Source organism: Mus caroli, chromosome 7 (genome assembly GCF_900094665.2).
Source record: "Mus caroli chromosome 7, CAROLI_EIJ_v1.1, whole genome shotgun sequence".
Lineage (NCBI taxonomy): Eukaryota > Metazoa > Chordata > Mammalia > Rodentia > Muridae > Mus > Mus caroli.
This window is the reverse complement of record NC_034576.1, coordinates 34,168,685-34,191,251: the sequence shown is the minus strand read 5'-3', so window position 1 is coordinate 34,191,251 and position 22,567 is coordinate 34,168,685. Positions and strand designations below refer to the sequence as shown.

At 49.4% G+C, this 22,567-nt stretch overlaps 1 protein-coding gene across 1 annotated transcript in view; it reads right to left on the bottom strand.

The window, feature by feature from the left end:
• Positions 1-22,567, bottom strand: part of Pepd (peptidase D) — a 133,725-nt gene that overhangs the window by 22,704 nt on the left and 88,454 nt on the right. The window contains exons 10-11 of the mRNA XM_021168233.1: positions 951-1,019; positions 201-278 (exon numbers count right to left, since the gene is read on the bottom strand). Coding sequence (XP_021023892.1) covers positions 201-278; positions 951-1,019 — 147 coding nt within the window. The remainder of the gene's footprint in view (positions 1-200; positions 279-950; positions 1,020-22,567) is intronic.

Sequence of the window (22,567 nt, the reverse complement as noted above, 5' to 3'; positions counted from 1 at the left end):
CATGGTGTTTGTTTATAGGGTGCAGGTCTTAGGCCTGGAGAAGTTGGCATTCAGGCTGACAGCTATAGCAGAGAAGTCTGGGCCCAAGGCTTTGCTGTAACTAACCCTCTTGGCCTCTGGCTGACCCAGATGTGGAGCATCTACCTTTGTCCTGGCTATTCACGTGCACAGTGGGGTGACGGCAGCTCAGCCTCACTTACCAAATATCTCCATCCTTGATCGTCCGGTCATTGGGGGCCCCAGCATGGCCATAGTGCAGCACGGCTGCGTTCTCACCGCTGTAAAGAGCCACAGAGGGTAGTTAGGAGCTCACTGGTACCCAGCAGGCCCTGGAGGCTGGACCAGGCCCACAGCCAGGAGGAAAGGAACACGGGGTTCCTGCCTGACAGAAAGCTGGGAGCAGCATCGTGGGTCTGACAGCTGCCTTCTGGGCTGAGGGTGTAGGCAGCGGATGCAAAGATCAGAGGCTCACAGGCCTGGAGAAGGGCTGAAGGCAGGGAAGTCTCACAGGAAGGGTGCTGGCGGTCTCTGGAACATCTTGGTCCTATCCAGGGCCAGTGGCTTCTTGTTCCCTGTTCCATGCAGCTACCCTAATGAGCTACTCTTTAGGAAGAACTTACAAGTCTCTCTCTCTCTCTCTCTCTCTCTCTCTCTCTCTCTCTCTCTCTCTCTCTCTCTGTGTGTGGTTGGAGGGGGCACCTGGGTGTAATATTTATGGCTCCATTCGGGAGTCTCAAGAATCATAAAAGTAGAAATAATGATTTTTCTCTCTATCCACCAGAGAAGCACATTTCCAAGGACTGAGATGCTCGGATGTATTATTCATGTGCAAGGATGCTCACTCGCATCAGCAAGAGTGCCAGCTTCTGTCCAGGCAACACAGGGGCCAGGCTGGAAGGACAGAGCTCCCCACTGCATGTCCTCCCATGAGCCCTGGGCCCAAGACTTACCTACAGCAGATACAGGTGTAAGAGGTGTGGCGCATGCCGCCCCTAGAGTAACAATAATGCTGGAACAGGCTGTGGAGAGAGAGACACACAGACACACATGAGCCGATACAGCCTTGCTCTTTGAATGCAGATCCCCTACCTGGACCTGCTTCTCCTGCACCCCTGAGCTGGCTGGAGTTCCCCAGTGAGTGTGAGCAGAGGCTGGCTCTGGGGCACAGACCCTTGCTGGGGAACTTGACAGCGACACTGTCAGGACTCTTGGGCAAGCAGAACACTGGAGCTTGACCCTTGGAAGACAAGCTGGGGTGAGGAACACACTTCTGTCACGCAGCCGGGGTCTCCCTGTGAATCTGTGACTAGAGCATGGCTGAGGAGCAGCATGACCCAGTGTGTTATCCTGGGCTGCCAACAGACGGGGTGGCAGGGCTGGTGTGAGTGGACAAGGCAGGGTAATCTCCAGGGAGGTGAGGAGGTTCCTGCTTAAGAAAGCGATAAGCCAGCTGGGCTTTGGGAAGCACTTATACCTTACACGCGTATGCCCAACAGTGCAGGCTGAAAGGATGGATGACCTGACCCCAGTGCCAAGGCCTGCCTTTGAGAGAGTGGGCTATCATTATAGTGTGCATAGCGACAATGAGGGCAGGAAGTGGTCCAGCCTTGTACAAAGCTCAGCAATGAGAACACATGTGTTGGGGAGGAGGCAGTCCAGATGAGGATGGACCAGACCTGTCACATCAGAAGGCTGAACTCCCAGTGCACTCAGTGGCATACACCTGTAATCGCAGTCCCTGGGACACTGAGGCAGGAGGACTGCTATGAGTTCAAAATAAGCTTGGGATACATGTCAAAATCCTGTCTTCAAAAGTCCAAAACCAACCAACCAAGAACAAACACAAGAAAGCTAGGGCCAGAGGGAGGACTCAGCCTGAGCAGCAAGCTCTGTTTTCACAGTGTAATTCCAGCATCCACAACAGAAGGCTCAAAACTGTCTGAAACGTCAGCTTCAGAAGACAGACACCTTCGTCCGACCTCCATGGGCACCAGGCATGCCTATGGTACACATACATACATGCAGCGGGCAAAAAACTCATACACATACATATAAATAAAAATCACCCTCCCCTACCCCCTTTGACAATTCCCCACTCTGAAGTCTTGGCTAGTCTGGAACTCTAGACCAGGCTGGCCTTGAACTTACAGAGATCTTCCCATCTCTACCTCCTGAGTGTTGAGACTAAAGGCAAGCTCCACCAGCCTGACATTTTTTTTTTCTTTTTTAAATAAAGAAAGCTGAATCCTAGGGAGGCTGCATTGCCCAGAGCTTTGGAATGCCTCACCCTCAGGCCCTACCCCTCCCATATGCCTTGGACCTCAGCATTAGGCCACAGGCCCAGCCTCTGCAGAACTAGCTGCTAAGGGGATGACTGTGGAGAGCTACCTTTACTCTATCTCAGAGGATCCAGTATATTCTCCCTACTGGTCCCTGATTCAACCCTGTCCCAACAAGCAAGCCAAGGTGGTCTTATCCCGCCTACTGTCACCTGCAGAGTGCTAAAGGCAACCCATGGGCACACTGAGAGGCAGCCCTGCCTGCCCTGCACGTTCTAGGCTGTTTTGGAAAGTGTCTGCGTGGAGGAGTTTAATCTTCTAGGCACCGTAAACACAAATTATGTATAATTGTTATGATTGGGTATTAAGTAGTTGTTATGCAGAAAGGGTTCTATTGGATTCGATCGGCTTTCAGACTTGCCTTGAAAAACCTCCCAGGATAATTGGGTGTCTTACAAGTGAAATGTTTCCTCAACACAAAGGATTTGAGGAGCTGTGGGAAGGTGGGGAGACACTCACTCCTTCCCTTAGCTGGTCCCATAGTCACAATGGGAGCATCTAGGCCATGAGCAGTTAGACCTTAGCCAGAGAGCTCATCCCGAGGCTCTACCTGCCCAGGCAGTCGGCCTCCCTTTATGAGCAGCCTCAGAAATAGCTCCCTCTCTGTCCGCCATGCCTCTAAGGCACCCATGGCGCTTCAGTGCTCCTCAGCTTTCAGGGACTTGGTCCTTTCGCAAACATCAGGGGGCCACATGGCCATGTTCACAGGGGTGGAGACAGATGGCCTAACCCTAACCACAGGTGCTACTGGGATTGTCTGGCTTCAGAAAGGATAGGCAGAGGGACAGCCATGCCCCTGGCATACATTTGTGGGCAGCAAATGTATTTCATCAGACGGAGCCTGGGGCCTAATCTCAGCAGAGACAACCAGCCTTCCTTGTATCCTTGGCTTCTGTGGAAGAGAAAGAGCAATGCCCAGTGCAAGATATGGTTTATAGTAGTGTCTAACAGAAAGGTAAGGAAGACCCAGTCTTCAAGGGCAAGCTTCAACCCAACAGTGGCCGTCTTCCATCCACATGTATGACTCCACATTCCCAAAAGATGGAGTTCCGTGAGTCTGCTGTTCTTCACACTGGACACGTGGTGGCTAGATGCTGCTGGTATTTTTGGGAGGTTGTGGAACCTTGGGGACATGGGGCCTGCTGGTGGACACAGGCTAACTAGGAGTGGGCCTGAGGTAACCTACCCCACCCTGAGTCCAGTTCTCCACCTGCTGATCCCTCAAGATGAGAGGGATGCCATCCAACCCTCCCGAGGCCACAGCCGGAGCTGTTTCCACTGCAAGCCTTTTCTGCCACAATGGGCTGATGGTCCCTGCACTCTGAGCCAAAACCAAGCCTTCCTCCCTTAGGCTGCTCCAGTCAGCTCTTCTGTCATGGTCATAGGAAACAGCCAAGGCAAGATCCAGCCCTACACATGCGAGTCCAGTGCTCCACTACTTGGTGTTTGGATTTTTAATTTTTTTTCGGACAGAAGTACAAGGACATATGGATGGTTTAGAGGTGATAATAAATAGACTAAGTGGCCACCACATTTTCTGCAGGCTTCTAGCCTGGTCTGTGGTGTGTAAAGGTGCCCCAGTTCTAAGGAAGGTGAGGGTGAGGCAGGGCCTGGTGAGGTAATGATGTGCTTCTGATCTGTAAGGGATAAGTACAGAGGGGCAAGTGCTTTGAACTGAGCCTCAGTTGCCACGTGGAGCAATGCAAGGCTCTGTGCAGCTTGGTCTGAGCTCAGCAGGCAGAGCTGGGATGAGCAAGCACGGGCCAGGGAGTGGAGCAGTCTGACCCCCCACATCATATGCCAGGACACTTCACAAAGGTCTCTCTGAAGCTTCATGGAAAATAGGTCAACTGGAAGGCAGAGAAGGAAGGGTCTGGCTAACTTAGCAATGGGAAGGCAACTGCTGAGGGCCCAAGTCTGTGGTCGCAATTTGCCATAGGGTGTCAGCTGCCCCTACGTTAGTGCAGTATGTGAATTGATGGAGAATTGCTGCCAGAAACTTTCCAGCCTCCCACACAGAGGTACAGCATGAAACAGCATGCAGGGCAAAAAAGCAAGGCACACAGGCCAGTCAGCCTGGGGACCAGGAAGCCACAGCTGAAGTGCCACTTGGGCACACGAGAGGCAGAGGCTTAGATCTGAGAGGTTGTCCACACATCGAGCTGGGCCTGCCTAGTGATGCACACACAAAGGCAGGGCGTGAAGCAACCAAGTAACAGAGTGCACAGCTGGAATACCTGCTGGGCTTTGCAGGGCACACGCATCTCAGGATTCAAATGCAGGCTCATTTGCTCCTGTTTCCCTGTTCAAATGGGAATGATCTTTGGGGTTTAGAAACCCCCAAGCAGGATATAAACAAAATACTCAAGCCTTTGATGGTGATACTGGAGATGTTAGCAGGAAGGCACACAAATCCAAACTGCATAGCCTCAAGAGTGGCAGCCAAGGACTACAGATACAGCCATAGCATAGGCCCTATATACACATCTGTTACCCTCAGGCCCCCAGCACATCACACACATCACACTCACACACCACATACACATGCACAGCATGGGCTTTTATACTTGTCATATACATGCCACAAACAGAATTCACACCACATATGCCATAGACAAACCAGAGTTCAGTTCTCACATATGCACATCACACACACATATCACATGTATAGTCACTTACGACACACAAATACCCACCACACATGCTATACACATCATACTCTAGATACCACAAGAGTATGTGGCACAGGCCATATATACACTTGTGATGCTCTCACACAATAGATACATATTAAACCCCACCACTATGAGCTCACAGATCTATCATGCCCTACCATTATACACTCAGCATACACACATATCATGCCCCCCCACTATAGACTCACACTCCCATCATACACCCCTACAACCACCCCACCCCACACCCACTATGAACTCACACACCCAAAATGACCAATGTATACAAAATTTTCATATACAACAAACAGCAGGTGAGACCTTCCCCAACCCAAGGATTTCTAAAAACAATGCCTAAGACCTTAAACACACAAGGTATAAGTAATACCTAAAAGGACAGCATGAAGCCGGGCAGTGGTGGCTTTAATTCCAACACTTGGGAGGCAGAGGTAAGTGGATCTCTGTGAGTTTGAGGTCAGCCTGGTCTACCAAGCAAACTCTAGGACAGCCAGTACTGTTACACAGAGAAACTCTGGAAAAAAAACCCCAAATGGACAGAATGGAAAGAACTGGAAATGACCAGTTCCCCCCCATTCGAGGATGACAGACAGCACTGACAGATCTGGGAAAACCTGTTTTTCTTCTGTAAATCTGTGATTTGCACACAGTACAGGGATGGTGCTAGATCCCACTGCTCTTCTGGAAGCACTGAGAACGGGACACCATGGGGGTTTAATGGGAATGCCCCACACAGGCTCATAGAATGCTTCATCATCAGGGCGTGGCATTGTTTGAGAAGGACTGGGAGATGTGGCTTTGTTGGAGGAAGTGTGTCACTGGTGGTGGTAGTGGTGGGGCTTTGAGGATTCCAAAAGCCCAAGCCAGGCCCAGACTCTCACTCTGCCTACAGATCAGGATGTAGCTCTCAGCTACTGCTCCAGTGCCTGCCTGCACACTGCCATGCTTCCCATGATAATGGACCCTGTGAATCTCTGAAGTAGTAAGCAAGCCCCAATTCAATGCTTTCTCTTAGGAGAGCTGCCTTTGCTGTCGTGTCTCTTCACAGCAGTAGGACAGTGACTAAGACAGGCACACTGACTAGGGTGCTGACAAAGGGACTTTCAATGTGCCAGCTACCCACCTGTCCACACATCCCCTACTGCCTGGGCTCCTGAGGCTCTTGTCTGCTTGGCCATTCCTCCAATACCCTTGCCATAATTTTTCCCCAGCCAGCCTCAGGTAAGAGCTGCATTGTATCCAGGCATAAATGAGAGCCTAAGGTAACCTGGGAGAATCTGCGCAGTGAATAACAAGGTGGATGGAGTCACTACAGTGACAGAATGGACTCAGGGCCATTTGTCAGTGTCTGGAGATGACTAATGGGGCAAAACCCAGCAAATGCCCAGGCCCATGTCTGTACAGACTGTGTCCCCAGGGAGAGCATTCTGGGCCTGCCTCTCTGGGCACGTGGCCCTGCTCTAGTTCTTGACTAGGATAAGCAGTCCTAAAAATGCACCAACTGATTAAGAGAACAGCAGCAAAAGTCAGCTGAGGTGTTGTTTTGTTTTGTTTTTTAACCAAGACTGGTAGCTCTTCAGGTTGGGTCCTTGGAGGTCAGCAGAGACAGCTTAAGGAGGTATCTCTGGTTACATCATCCCCAGGCTGGTCTTTGATGGACATGACAACACAGAAATGGCATGAGCAGGCTCCTGGGAGGGAAGATAGCCGGGGAGATGCAGGCCACAAGGCCACGCAGAAGGGCTAGGAGAGTGAGTACTCTGGGCATTGGCTGTGAAGCTGAGTGGAGGAAAACTGTGTGGCCTGGGGAGTCCTCCAACCCCATCCCAAGTCGCTTATCCTCAGTTTTTGATGAACAACATGCACACACTGCCTCCTGGAACTCTGCTAAGTCCCGACTCAGACACTAAGCCCCGGATCTGCCACTTGTCACCTATGTGTGCTTGATGGGCCCCAGTCTCATTTGTGAAAAATGGGATAGTGGTATCCTACTTCCTCTGAGTTTTTGGCTTAATCAGCAGGATACGTGGATTGGTGATTGACACACAGTGAGCACCATGCTTGCCTACCTGTTCTGAGGTAGTAAGGGAGCCCACAGGGTAGAACCCTCTCATGTACGAAATGGAAAGTCTGTAGGCATCTAGCACTGGGCACATGCACGCACAGACAGACACTGGGACACCTGACCTGATGTAATTTCCTGGGCCTCCTCTGCTCCCAGACCCCAGGTAAGGATAGACCTAGAGAAGGCTAGGGACAGATATGCCTCCGCCAAGGCTTCTTTGTGTGTTTTAAATGATCAAAAGGGTTTCATAGCATGTTGCCGAGAAGGGTCTGGCATAAAGCCTTAGGTTAAAGCCAGCAATGCATTACTAGTGAAACCAGCATTAGCAGAGGGCCCGACAGCATCACAGCACAGCCTGCACCAATGTGGCATCATTAGCCACAAGGAGAGCTGCAACAATGGTGGTGGCATCTTTGCTTTAGCAGTCTCTCCTGCATTCTGGTGCTCCCCCAAACTCCATAATCCTTCCTCCCACCAACCCTGCCCTAGTACTAGTCGAGAGGACTTGACTGGGGAGATGTCTTCCTAGCTTAACTTCACAAAGGTCCTGCCAATCTTACCACAAGGTGTGGGTAGGGCGTCTTGGGCCTGTATAGACCATCCTCAGCCATTTGTCCTAACTTCTCTGCTCCTGATGGGTAGGGTAGGTGTGTGCATTGGCTACCTCTCTGGCTACTGTGACCAAACAGCCGATAAGCAGCAGCAATTGGAAGGAAGAGCTTATTTTGCCTAAGATGCGAGGGTGTAGTTCATCATGGTGGCAGCAGAGGTGTGAGCTCGCTCATTCACAAATGGCCCAATCTTAGCATTGACCTGGCTTTTTTCTTTTTCCATCTAGAACTCCAGCCCATGGGACAGTGCTATCCACAGTCAGGGTGGGTCTTCTCTGGAGAAACCCTCACGGACACACCTTAGGTGATCATAACTCCAGTCAGGATGTTAACCTGACACTTGCAATCTAAGGTCCTATCATGGGAGGATGGAAGCCAGTGGGTTGGGGCTTGGTGTCTGCAGAGTTTCAGATTTGAAGGCTTCCAAAGCCTCAGGCCGTCAGATGTGTGGGTTGGGATGGCACCTTTTGCAGATCCGTCCTGGGAAGACTGATTGAGATCATGCAGGGAAGGGCTTTGTGTTGCATAAGTCCTGGTGGCAGAGGGTGCTATGATAACACCCTCTGCATCTGTGCACAGGGTCTGCAAAGGACTTTCGGCTCCACCCAGCCTAGGGGGAGGAGGCACCAGGTGGCTGGTGCAAAGCAGCAGCTGGTGCTCAGAGAAAGGATGCTGGGATACGGGAACCCCAGAGGACCAGACTCACTAACCAGAGGCAAGGGCAGCAGCGGAGTCTGCAGTGGTCATGGCGGCAGGCAGGAAGGTGAGCAGCAACTGTGCAGCAGCTCCCCTCATGGAAAGGCCTTATCAAGGTACGGGATAATTAGCATTTTAATTGGATAATTGGGAATTCTAAATTGCCTATCTTCTATTAAGCATAACCGAGGACATAACATGACATTCAATTAACAAATCGTCCCCTTTATTCTTGACATGCTTGATTAAGCTGAGTTTCTGACTTTGTCCGTATCAGTTATTGGAAGAAGAAAAAAATATGCCAAACTGAGCTCAACGTGTTGCTTTAATTTGTCAAAGCTCTGGCTGCAGTAGACTACTAAAATCCTCAATTCATTCATATTCTCCTCTCTCTCTCTCTCTCTCTCTCTCTCTCTCTCTCTCACACACACACACAAAATCTTAGAAATTAAGACATTCTTAACTTTTAGACAAATTATGCACAGTGGGGGTTGAAGAGATGGCTCGCCGGCTAGGTGCACTTGCTCTTCCAGAGAATGTGGGTTCAATCCCCAGCACCCATGTGTTGGTTCACATCTGTAGCTCCCGTCCCAGGGGTATCTGAAGCCTTCTTCTGGCCTCCAGCATCTGGTCTACTTGTAATACACGCAGTGAAAACACCCATACACATAAACTAAAAATAAACCTCGTTAAAACTTGGACAGTGTTTGCCATGGCAGAACACCTTCACTCCCAGCACTCAGGAGGCTGAGGCAGGCAGAGCTCTGTAAGTTCGAGGCCAGCCTGGCTACACAGAGAGCTGAGACTGGCAAAAACTTCACAGTGAGACTCTGTCAACCCCCCCCCCCCCATCAGCCAGTGATAACCTCTATTAAATATTTGGAACATCCTTCTAGACATGTTTAAAATGCATAAACACAGGTTTAAAATATAATTAGCTGTCAAGTGTCTTACTGAAATATGACATTGATGCAGGCAGGATTCAGATCCTAAGGAGGCAGCATAAAGAACTGGCACCATGTAAGTGCCCCTCCCCCCTCGTCAGCCCCTCCTGCCCACTCGCGGTCTGACTCCTGACACTGCAGATTGGGCTTGCCGGTTTTTGAGCTTGCCGTAAGTAGGTGCAGGCGGCATGTTCTCCTTAGTGTCTGGCGTCTCTTACCACCCAGAGTCCCGAGTGTGAGATGTGTGGGTGGCAAGTGCTCCTGTCTGTCTGTCCATCACGCCTGCATTTTACTACTGCTTTGAAATCACTGGAACTTATCCACATGAGTTATTTTGGTTGCTTAGTCCCATGACTGGGGCAGAACATCATGGTGGAGGTTGGCAGGTAGGACTCAGGAGTGTTTTCATTGTGGATAGGAGAGAGAAAGAGCACACAGGAAGAGGCCAGGGCAAGATGCTGCCCCAATGAGTACTTCCTCCAGGTCGGCCCCCATCCCATCTCCCACCACCTCCCTCCAAAGCAACACATTATGACAGCATCAAGAGACTGGAGCCCTGGTTGGTATGGCGCCCTGGTGACCTGACTGTTTCTAGTCACAGACAGACTTAAGAGATGGGCTTCACAGATCTGCAGCTTTGTTAATTCAACCCAGCTGACAGTCAAGATTAACCACCAGAGGGCTAGAGACAACTCAGCAGGTGAGATTCCTTGCCATCCATACTGGAAGACCTGAGTTAGTATCCCAGAACCCACATAAAAGCCAGATATGTGCATAATCCCTACACTCCTACAGGGAGACAGGATGTGGAGAAAGAACCTACCTCAGGAAACCCAAGGGCCAGAGAGCCTAGTGTGTACGTCAGAAACAACAGGGACACTGTACCAACACAGCTAGGACTGATATCCTATACACCTGAGGCATTGCACATGTATAGTCACATTTACACGTAGGCATGCATGCTATTACCCATTACATGAACACACACATACATACACACTTTAAAAAGTAATCACTGGGGCCAGAGAGAGAGATGGCTCAGTGGTTAAGAGCACTGCCTACTCTTGTATTAACTCTGGTTTTAGTTCTTAGCACATACTTGATAACTCACAACCATCCATAATTCCAGTTCCAAGGGATCTTCCAGCCTCCATGGTCACTAGGTACACATGTGGCACACATACATACATGCAGGCAAAACCCTCAAACACATAAGATAAAGATAAAGATGCCTTTAAAAACAACTGTCATGGTTAGGTCTCACTGGCTGAGTAGAGCCTAGTGTATTTTTCCACTCTAGCAGCGGGCCTTGAGGCTGCTCCCACAGCACAGCCATTATGAATGCTGCTACTGTAGAAGCCATCTGGTCTTTTGGGACCCTTGTACATGCTTCTCTGTTAAGATGACATCTGGGAGTAGAGGTATGACGTCACAGGGTCCTGTGTGGGTTCCGCTCTAATAGAGAGGGAGTAAGAGGTTTTCCAGGTGGTCACATTCATGGAGCCTCTGATTTTTCTCCCACTTCCCACCTGTGCAGGGAGCTGATCTGATCCAGGCAGGTCTACAGACAAATAGCCAGCATGGCCCAGCTGAGTACCCAAGGATTTCAAAACTCTGCTCCTTGTCAGGAGTCCCATGTCTATGCTGTTTCTATTCTGAATGCTGTGTGCCTAGGACTGACCCTTTCTCCACATTGCCCTGCAGGCACCCTCCCCTCTTGCCTGGTCACTGGTGACCTTCCTGCTCGGCTCCTTGAGGATATCACAGGACTTACCTGCTTAAACCCAACATTTACAGCCCACCTCGATGTCCTAGTTGCTTTCATTTTCTTAGTTTTCCTCCTTGTTCCTGATAGTGCCAGGCAACCTCATGCCTCTGCACCACTGGGTATGCCCACTGTCTCTGCAGAGCCCACTCACTTAGAAATCCACGGTGTGGATTCTTGCCTTCTCTAGGAATGATCTCTCTCTCGTCTCTCTCTTCTCTCTTTCTTTCTCTTTAAAGAATATTTATTTTTATTTATATGAGTACACTGTCACTGTCTTCAGACACACACCAGAAGAGGGCATCGGATCCTGTTACAGATAGTTGTGAGCGGCCATGTGGTTGCTGGGGAATTGAACTCAGGGCCTCTGAGTAGTTAGTGCTCTTAACTGCTGAGCCATCTCTCCAGCCCTCTAGGATTGATTTCTAATGACTTGTTCTCAGGGAGGCCAGTCCTGAGTCTGGGTAAAGAGTATCTTGTTTCTGCTTTAATCTTCACATACATACATCTACTTACCATTTGTCTGCCCATCCATCCATTCATCCATCCATCCATCCACCCACCCACCCACCTACCCACCCACCCATCCTCCCTCATCTGTTATGGGCTGGGGTTGATGTTTTGTTCACTACAGTCTGACCCCATATAGTGCTTGGCACACACGATGTTTGGGCTACATTTCTGCAGAGTGACTGAATAACTGTGAATAAGTCGAGCTGGCAGTATGCAGCTTACGATTTACACACCAGCCACACGCTGTCAGATATTTAGCTTACTTCCACCTGGGTTATGATGGACGCTCCTGGCCATGTGCCTTTTCTTTTTTCTTTTTTTTATTAGATATTTTCTTTATTTACAATTCAAATGTTATCCCCTTCCCCAGTTTCCCCCTTCCCAGAAGCCCCCTATCCCATCCTCTCTTCCCATTGATGTCTGACAAGGCCATCCTCTGCTACATATGCAGCTGGAGCCAGGGGTACTCCTTTGCTGATGGCTTAGTCCCTGGGAACTCTGGGGGGTCTGGTTGGTTGATATTGTTGTTTTTCCTATGGGGTTGCAACCCCCCTGGCCATGTGCCTTTTCACAGGCATGGTCTCCATGCCTAGCCATGGAGTTACTGGATGCATGCATGGTGTTTAGCCTCAGAGAGTGCTCTGTGAATAGTTCCCTGGATGCTCAGAAAGGACTCTCAAGGTCCTCAGCAGCACCACACCTTGGGGTCTGTCTGCCCACAGGATTGGGCATCTGGCAGGCAAAACACCAGGCAGTTTACTAATAAACCGATGAATCTGAAATGCTTAGCACACCTCGTATTTCTTCCCTTCTGAATGGTTTGTTCCATTTTGAAAAATGCGGATGTTCATCTTCTTATTGATCCTTACGGGATTTATATATGGAAGGTTCTAGGCAGCGGTGTAGCCTCTCATCCATGTAACATTCTCTCCTCTGCTCTTTAATCTTCTTTATGGCATTTCTGGACAGATCATTTACATTTTTATTGGTCTGATGTTGACTTTTTTCTTTACAACCTTTTCCTTTGGCATCATATTTAAGATTTCTCTTTCTTATCCCTGTGATTATATAAACTACCCCTTTGTGTGTATGTATGTGTGAGAGAGAGGAAGGGGGCAGGCTTCTGTTTCCCTACTTACTTTCTCAGCGAGCCCTTAGTTTACTGGACTAAGGTTCTGTGGAGGGTCCAGCTAGTCATCTTAGTGTTGCTGTGTCCACACACCTGACAAACAGCTGAGGGAAGTAGGCTCCTCTGGACCATGTCCTGAGAGCTTTGGCCTATTGTAGAGGGTAGGGAGGGGGTGTGGTGTGGTGGCAGGGATTGAAGCTGAGGCTTAGTCACATGGCTGTGGACCAGGAAGCAGACCAAGCAGGCAGGAGCCAGGGGCAAATAGACTCTTCCAAGGATGCCCCCATTGACCTCCTGACACCAGCTAGACCTACCTCCTGAAGGTTCTACAGCCTTCCAATGTATCCCCCTCGGCAGCACATCTAAAACATGAAGTTTCAGATTCAAACCATAACTGCTCCTGTTTGCTTTCTCTCACAAGTTGGCCTCACACAGTGACCCAGATCATCATCTGTTAAAAAGTCGAATTCTTTACACATGTGTGTGTGTGTGTGTGTACGCACGCGCGCGCTCAGCCCCTCCATCACTCGTCCGTGCTTAAGTGCATGACTGTCTCCTGCCCTCACTGGGACTTACAGGAGAAGTACCCTCTCCCCATGCAGCTGGCACAGCACACACTTTCTTCAGTAACTTTTTTTTTTTTGATGATTTTCAGAGTGACACATGTGACAGTGGTCAGGTGACACACAGGAGGCAGAAGCTCCAAGCCGATAGTACATGGGTCAGGTGGGAAATTCCAGGTCTGAGCATCCATCTGGGGACAGGCTCCCTGAGCAGGAGAGCCCCAGCTTTGGATGGCCCTACAGAAAGATGGGAGTGCAGCTTGCTGATGGTTCTCTACCTGACTGTGGCTGGAGTCAACATCCACTCACAACTGAACAGACCCCACTAGTCATCTCTAAAAGTGCCTCCCTTCCTCCATAACAGGAATCACTGAGAGAAACTCAGGCTACATGATGTCTAGGAAACAGAAAGCCTGCACTGTGTAGAGAGATGATGTGATCTGACCCAATCCAGAGGCCATTTTCTTCCCAATTTACTCTGGGAATTTACTCTTTTAAGCTGATACTTGACAAACTGGAAAATTATACTTTAGAGATAAAAGGTTTTCTTTTGGATTGGCAGTGGTGGTGCACGCCTCTAACCTCAGCACTCAGGAGACAGAGGCACACAGATCTCTGAGTTAGAGGCCAGCCTGGTCTACAGAATGAGTTCCAGGACAGCTAGAGCTATACAGAGAAGCTCTGTCATGAAAAACAAACAAACACAAAAATAAAATTTTAAATAAGAGTTTTAAAATCTTTATGAGGAGCTGGAAAGAGGTGTGTCTCAGTGGTTAAGAGCACTCTCTGTTCTTGCAGAGGCCCGAGTTCAGTTCCTAACATTCATATGAAGAGGCTCACAGCTGCTTGTAAGTCTAGGTCCAGGATCTGCTGCTCTCTTCTGGCCTCCAGGAGCAGCTATACACATGTGGTGCACAAAACCGTGCTGACACACATATATGTACATACAAAACTAGATCTTTAAAGAACATACTTACAGGGAAAAAATCAATTTAAAGAAAACCAAAAAGTATCAAATAGTAGGTGTAGGATGTGAAATTGGCTGAAAGGGAGGAAATGTCAAGCGACTGGCCAGGGCTGGGCTGCTCTGCTCTGAGGTGTCTTGGAGGAAGCCTGGCTTGGCTTCCACAGGAGAGGGTTTTGGGTCTGGACCCTTTTCTAGTGCTCTCCAATTTCCAACAGACTCCAAGTTCATCTCAGTGTCTGAGCCTGCATCTTTGTCTGGCTCAGGCCAGAGAGGACCCTGTGGACAAAGGCCAAACAGGCCTCTTGATCTTTGGGTCTCGGATGCTGAGGGATGTCAGGGATTGAACTCATTTCCAAGCAAATCTGGAGGCTAAGAGCATTGTCTAAGCAGGTGCCAAATCCTTCTGAGGATGGCCTGCTCTGCTAACGAGGCTTGGCATAGGTGCCTCCCTCAGCCCAGAGTGCTGGCAGGAGTCACGCCTGGCACACTGCATCTGCTTTATCCAACACTGAGATCGAGTCCCTAGACTCAGCCTGGGCAGAGCGTCAGTCATCAGGTTTATCAGGCTGTGGGTCCAAGGCTATAAAGTACCACTCATGTCCAGTGGCTGTTTACTCCACTGGGGGAATCCTTCAAGGCTCTCCAACTCTGTGTTCTCCCTTCAGGAATGAAACCTGAGCTCCTCTGTCAGACAGACAGATGTTCCCTAAATACTGGAACACCAGGTTCCAGCTGGGCGGGTAGGACAACAGACCCAAATCACCCCTGTTAGAGAAGAAAATCTTTGCCTTGTGAACCCCTCCAGTGTGTCTGTTTCACTTTAAAAGACTCCAGTGACGCTTTATTTCTAGATATTCAATTCCTTTTGCAGCCGTATTACCTAGAATATTTTATAAGTGTGAAAACCTGTGAGTTATTTCTCTGAGGAAATGTCGTTTTGGCCAAATGCCTTCCCAAGGCACGGGCTTGCACATGTCACCCCAAGCTCTCCGTCTTGGGTAGCCCTCCCTTTGCAGCCCCCTCGCACTCTCATCTACTTCTTGGGTTCTATGCCCATACATCTCTGCAGATAGTACTGAAGGGGTCACAGGGGGAAGCAGCCACAGTTAGCCTGCAGGCAGGCAGAGACACAGGCACCAGAGACACTATTAGGTATAGGACTGAAAATAAGAATCTAGCTGGGTAGTGGTGCCGCACGTTTTTAATCCCAGCACTTGGGAGGCAGAGGCAGGCAGATTTCTGATAGGTTCGAGGCCAGCCTGGTCTACAGAGAGAGTTCCAGGACAGCCAGGGCTACAGAGAAACCCTGCCTTGAAAACACACACACACACACACACACACACACACACACAAAACCCAAAAAACAAACAAAAAAAGAAGAAGAAGAAAAGAAAAAAGAAAGAAAAGAATCTAGTTACCAGGAGCTAGAAGGAGCCCAGTAGTCAGTGGGGTATCAGGAGGCCATGCCAGCTTGGAGGGACCTGCCACCTTCAGGGATAAGAGCCAGGGTCAAGAAGGCCAGCTTCCAGACATCTATGAAAGTATCTGTTTCCTCCTTGAGAAATTTCTTAAAGCACTCAGGAACTACAAAGCCCAAAACAGACCCAGAATCTCAGAGAAGGGAGGCTGAGGTGTAAGGCTAGACCCTGCTGAGTCCTGGGGAGGGGCCTCTTTCTACCCTGCTGGGGCTGTGAGGTAGAGAAGCTGGCATTGGCGTGCTGAGTGTGGACAGGCAAGAGCTGTTCTGAGCCTTCCGGTGTTACCCCTGCTCATGGCTCTGGGTGACTTCCGAGCATTAGTTTAGCCACAGCAGGCCAAGGGAGCAACACAAATAGTATTTGTCATCCTGTAAGTCTTTATCCACTTAGGATGATGGATGGGGGCTGCGTTCACCCTGCCCCGACAGAGATCAGCCCTGCAAAAGGGGATGCTACTGCCATGGTTCGCTGGGGCTCAGACTTGCAGGGCTAGTGTTTTCTAGCACACTCTGCACCTGTCAGAGGGGCCTCAGGCAAGGTTCAGGTGTGTGTGGGGGGGAATACATCTAGTGGGCAGATGCTACCTACCAGGACCTTGGCACCAACTCATGGTGATCAGGGGCAGAAGGCAGGGATGGTAGGATTGCCACATGGCATCCCCCATCTTTCCCTGCCCAGGGATGTCCACTGGGGTCATAAAGGTTAGGAAAGGAGAGTTAGAACCATGTGGCCCAGACCTTTCTCCCGCTGACATCCAAAAGACACAGAGTAGATCTGAAAAAAAATTCACCCAAGAGAGGGGTGTCAGAGACAACCCCCAAGAATTTAAATTTCTGGTAACTTAGGCCTGCATATCAATAGCTAATTAATAAGGCCTACATCCTTTGATGACAGGATGATTAAACTGTTTTTGAAATAATCCATTTTTAATTAAAATGCTACCTTCTCTTGTTTCTGAATGCATTCAAAAGAAAGCGTTTGCAGATGTCTTGTTTTTAAATACACATTATACAAAGCCAATAATTAGAAATTTTCATGCTTTTAATTACATTTTAATTGTTCTTTGCCTATCGATGCAAAGTTAAACATTCTTTATGTTAATAACACTGCTCATGGAAGCCAGTAGACACTAGAAGGATTTCTTCCATGCATAAAATCCCATCCCAGTGGCCTATAGTGTGGTAGAGGTGCCAAGGGGTACCCCTTCCTTGCAGACAGGGGCTGAAGTCAGCTCTCTAAGGCGGGGGCAGCAATGATGTCCCTTCCTAAAGCCACAAAGCAGGATATCCCTGGAATTTGCTTGGCCTGTAAGCCCTCACTAGAACAAGCCACACAAGACATCAAAACTGAGAAGGTTTGTAAAGCATAAAGGAGGGCTTGGGAGTGCAGAGGTCACATGTGGACGGCCTGTTTCCCATCTGCTGTGCTCAGTCAGGGTGGGACGCACATCCACATACCTATCCAGTAAACAACCCAAACCCACCTGCTGCCATCACCCCATCGTGGTAATCTCCCAAGCTGAACTATCCCCGTCTGGCCCACTGCACAGGAGGCGGAGGGCGGAGGGTCTCAGTGGCTTCTCAGCACCAGCTGCTTATCCCGAGGTCTTTGGGAGCAGAACACCTTCACCTCTTATTCCTCACCAAGATCACCCTGCGTCCCTCCATACACCAGACCTGACTACCCTCCTCTCAGATACCCTTTCCCTCCTGTCACATCGAAAGCCCTGCATGGTGGAGCTCAGCCTCACATCTACTCCATGGGACTCTCACCCCAGCATAAAGCTGACCACAGCACTGACACTGTATCGGTTCTTAAATGCAGGGCCATACCTGCACCCAGCCAGGGCTGGGCACACGGATGAGCAAACAGAAGGTCCTCAGAAAGCATGTGATGACAGGGCCACAGAGAGTAGTAAGAGCACAGTGACGAGCACAGAAGATTTGCATACACTTGTGTGCACTCACCCCTGTAGACATTAAGCTCCACCTGTCCAGTGATGGGCCATCTAACTCCCCTTTCCCTTGCTGGGCTCAGTTCTGAGCCTCTCTGCTGTTAAGTGGAGATCATGTGATTGTTTCTTTCCAACATGAAGAGGAATATGAAGAGGAATTCCAGCACAGGTATGAACACCATGCTCTCCCTCCCGCTGCTCAGAGCAGGCACAGTTAGAAAATGGAAGCAGCTTGGAATCACTGCTGGGAACAGCCACATGCCAGCTGCAGGCTGCAAGAGGAGCAAGATGTAAGCCTTGACTGTGCTAAACCGTATGAAATCTGGCTTTCGTTGTTACTTCAGCAAAAGCTGCTCTCTGCTAATGGATGCACATTTAGAATAGGTAGAGTAGTAAACCAACTGGGCAGAGACATTCTCCAAAAGACAGTGGGCCAGCTGGTCATTTTCTTAAGGCAAGAAAGCCAAATCCTTGTTTACATGTTATTTGTGTGTATGTGCGTGTGCATGTGAAAGCCAGCGGCCAACCTCAAGTGTAATTCCTCAGAAGCTGTCCTCATGTTTGTGTCTGTGGGTGTGCATGCCACAGTATGACATGTGGCAGGGAACCCCTGTAGCTGCAGTCAGAGGTGGTTGTGAGCTGTCTGACGTGGGGCGCTGGGAACCAAATTCTGAAGCTCCGGGACGAAGCACCTGGCTTTAACCACTGAGCCATTTCTCTAGCACCCACCCTCTTGTCTTGAGACAGGGTCACTCACTGCCTGGTGCTCACCAAGTGGGCCAGGCTGGCTGCTCAGTGAACCCAGGACACTCTCTCTCTCTCTCCCCCCCCCCCGCCCCCAGTGTTGGGTTTGCAGCAGTGAGCATATATCCAGTATGTGGGCTGTGAGGACCAAACTCCTGTTCTCATGCTTGCACAGAGAATGATGCATTGCGTGGTGAGCCGTCCCCCAGCCCTGTAATTGAGGTTTTAGAGGAAGAGCTCAATGCTAAAATGTAAAACGGCTGGGTATGGTAGTGCACACCTGGAATCCCAGCGCCTAGGATGCGGAGGAAGGATTAACAACCCCAGGCCTCAGGCTGGAGAGATGGCCAGCGATTAAAAGTGCGTGCTGCTCTTACAGAGGTTCAGCACCTACATGGCAGCTTATAACCATCCCCAACTCTAGTTCCAGAGTGCTAAACCTCTCCTCTAACCTCCACGAGAACCAGGTACACGTGAGGTACACATACATACATACAAGCAAAATACTCAAAAGCACTAGGACACATCAAATAAATAAGTCTACAAACTTAAAATTAAAAAGAAAGACCAGCCTAGGCTATACAGCAAGACCTTGTCTTAAACAACAAAAGTAAATCCATGTGCTATAGTATATGAGGTAGTATTTGAATACAGTTTCATATATAAATAACAAATAAATTTAAATCTTTAAATAAAACTGTCAGGACTGGAACACACACACACACACGTTGTATTTCGGTAGTGCAAACAGTAACAGTGCAAATGTGATTAAGCAGAGGTGTGAATTACACAGGAGAGAATCTGTCTGAAAGCTGACACGTAAAGTTTCTCGACATCACACTGTGAAACATATTTTCAAAATATAGGCAAAACATGAGGCACCCACCCTGCTACACAGTGTTCTTACAGATCACTATGTCTACTCCACAGTCCCCTAAGCAAACAGGGCAAAGAGCAGACAAGATGGGGAGAAAACCGCTACGGGGAGAAGGTGAACTTCCTCAGCAGTTCAGGGAACGTCCACTAAGATGGCAGGAGACACCGCTCGTTAGTCAGGGGAAGGAGAGTCAGCAGAGAGAGCATCCTACGTCCTGGGGTCCCGTGGGCACATGGCCAGCACCGGGGTGGGCACGCACGGGGACCTCTGCAGAAGGCTCACTTGGCTCCTCCTGATTTTGTGTCTTACTAGGCAGAGTAGGGGCTGCTCACCCCTCACTGGATTAGCTAAAAATCCCAGGACGTGCCCAGCAGCTGCCCACCAAACACTGCCACCAGCCGTCACTGTGAGTTGGGCAGCTTTCCTAAAAGGCAGTTGGTTCTTTGTGCTTTGAAATAGTCCCAGAAATTTCACTGTAGGAATCCACTCCAAAACAACAATCAGTTAGACTCCCTCATGAAATAGTGGAAGCTGAAGACGTCAGCAAGTACCCAGCTGTCAGTGAAGGACTGGGCAGGTGGATTACATGGGTTCCTTTAGAGCACCCAGGTCTGTAAAGAAGGAAGGACATGTCCGCCCACTGTGATCCTCCTGCACATCTGTCTGTTCATCTGGGACCCAGAGAGACCCTGGGTGGGTAAGCTCTTCCCGAAATCTAGTTTGCAGTGTTCTGTGCTGACAGGCAGGCAGAGGTTCTACCTTCCTATCAGAGTAAAGCTATTCTCACTGCTGAACACTTTCCAAGAATGATGAACACTGGCCAGCAGTGAGTCCCTTTCCAAATCGACAACTCACACACTTCTCAAGTGTGACCCGGAACCAGGATGAGTTTTCGAGGCTGCCACAAGGGGTCGCTCATGCACACCATCAGCCTCCAGCTGGGAGCACCTAGAAATACCTGTAGTCTGATATGAGGACCATCTGCTCTCTAGACTACCTTTACAGACAAATTAAAAATTATGCAACTCAGGCCTACATCTGGCCTGACTCGAAGTCAAGAAACCTGGGGGTGCTGAAGACCCCTGGAGGCTAGGACTGGGGTCCCAGGCTCATCAATCATCCCAGGAGTCACACAGGGACTGTCCCCAGAGGGGACTCTTCAGAATGCATATTCTCAATGCCTCTTTCATGGTCTCCATTTTGACCATGTTTTGTCTCCTGGGCAGGGAACTTTCCCAAGATGGACAGCATCTTCAAAGACTCTCCTAGCCTCTTATCATACATACTTGGTAGCAGTTCTGCCCAAAGACAGGCACCCTGTCTCTAGGGATGACACTGCTCTTTGTTCGGCTTTCTGGTGGGTACATTTGAAGTGGCCACCAGCCAGGTAATCACAGAAGCCTGTTGAAGGCAGGGGCCAAGAAGAAATCTTACCAGGGCAGGGTGTGCTCTTAGAATACTGTGCACCCAATCTCCTAAACACTGTGTTTAGAAAGTACAGAAACAAACTATATAGGTAAGGTTCTGGTGTGTGATTCAGGGAACTCACCATATGAACATCTATCTGCTAAGTTCTGCTTCAAAAGCCTTTCTCTAAAATTAGGTCTCTCAAAAACCTTCTGCGCAGAGAGGTATCCACACTGTCCATCCGCACAGTGAGCAGGAAGATAGAAACAACCTCATTGGCTTCCTCTGACCCCTCCATCCTGGGCACATTCTGTCTGTCGGGGGCTGGGGAGGGGCACTTATGTAAGCCAACACAGCCTCCCACCCACAAAGAGCCTGAGGCAGGGCACCAGGCTAACCTGCAGCTTTAAAACAGCCAAGGTGCCTCTGATGCTGTCACTGGGCAAATCCCAGCTATCCATCTGCTTGGTCCAGGAGCGATAGGAAGCTTTTCCACCCAGGAGGACCAGGCCACTCTGTGAACTCCAGCTTGCTACCAAGACAGATTCAACCGGCCTAGGCAAATCACCTCAATTGTACAGAGTATCACATGGTCAAATCCTCTGGGACAGAAAACTGAGATTCAGCAAACAGCCTGAATCTGGAAGGATTTCCAGTCATAACCTCTAAATCCCCCAATTAAATGCATGGTTGCATGGCAAAGGTTGCAAAGTCCAGGATCCTGGGCTCTCAGGCAGTGGCCAGGATGTGACTGACCTAAGTCTTGCCTATAGACTCTTTTTGTCTTGTCTGGCTTTTTTGAGAGAGCCTCAATTGTTTCAGCTATAGCAGCTTGTAGGTGTGCTGGCTTAAAATTACAGGCTTTCCTTCCCATACTACCTGTGACTTGGGGCATCCTTTCAGGAAATTATTTCTACCTTACCAGATCTGAGATAAGTCAGTGGGTCCCCAAGACCCTAAGAGTTACTGGTAAATATACTCTGGCCACGTCCAACCTTTGCCTCCAGCGTAGAATCTGCTGGGTGACAGCCAGAGAACTTGCTTCCCTAGAAACCTCAATAACCAAGGAAGAACTCCTGTTATGAAGTGCCTACATCCTGGCTGCTGGTTCCATAGTGGGAGCAAATATTTCAACCTTAGACCTCAGTGCCCAGCCTGCCCCATCCTGCACACGAGGAAGTACCACTCTGCAAACACACATAGTGAAGCCCTTGAGATGGTCCTAGAATAATGATGGCTACTTTGTCCCTCTAGGGGCCTTAACTAATTTATAAGGCAATTTTAATAATAACTATATATTAATTTTACATTCCCCCTTTTACCTATTCCAGTGGCTATGAGCTGTAAGGATTTACGTAATATATTACATTGGGCTTCTGGGGACTTTTTATTAACTAATGCCCCGTATTTAAAAAAGCTCCATGTCAAATGAGAAACATTAAGAAACGCTGTCCCTTTCATAATTGCTTCTAATAGACTCAGTGTCCAGGCCCTGGCCTTCGCAGACAGCAGGGGCGGTGCTTCCCTGGGCTGCATTTAACTTTACCTCTTCTGTGTCGGTCAGTGGTCATTTCGCTGTGTCAGCCGTAATTCCAGAGGACACCTGTGAGTTTGGAAGTTATGAGGACCACTCAGGGCTATGAATGCTGCAGCCTTTCAGCCTGTGAGTGGGCGGTGGCCCTGCTTTGTAGTTCAGTTGTTGAAATGCTCACTAACTCCTTCAATGCGCAGGCATCTCAGGTGTCCAGACACAAACTTCTACAAGCTCCTCTGAGGCTGAGACCCAGGGCAGGCATTTCTGGTCTCCCAGGGGGCCCTGCTG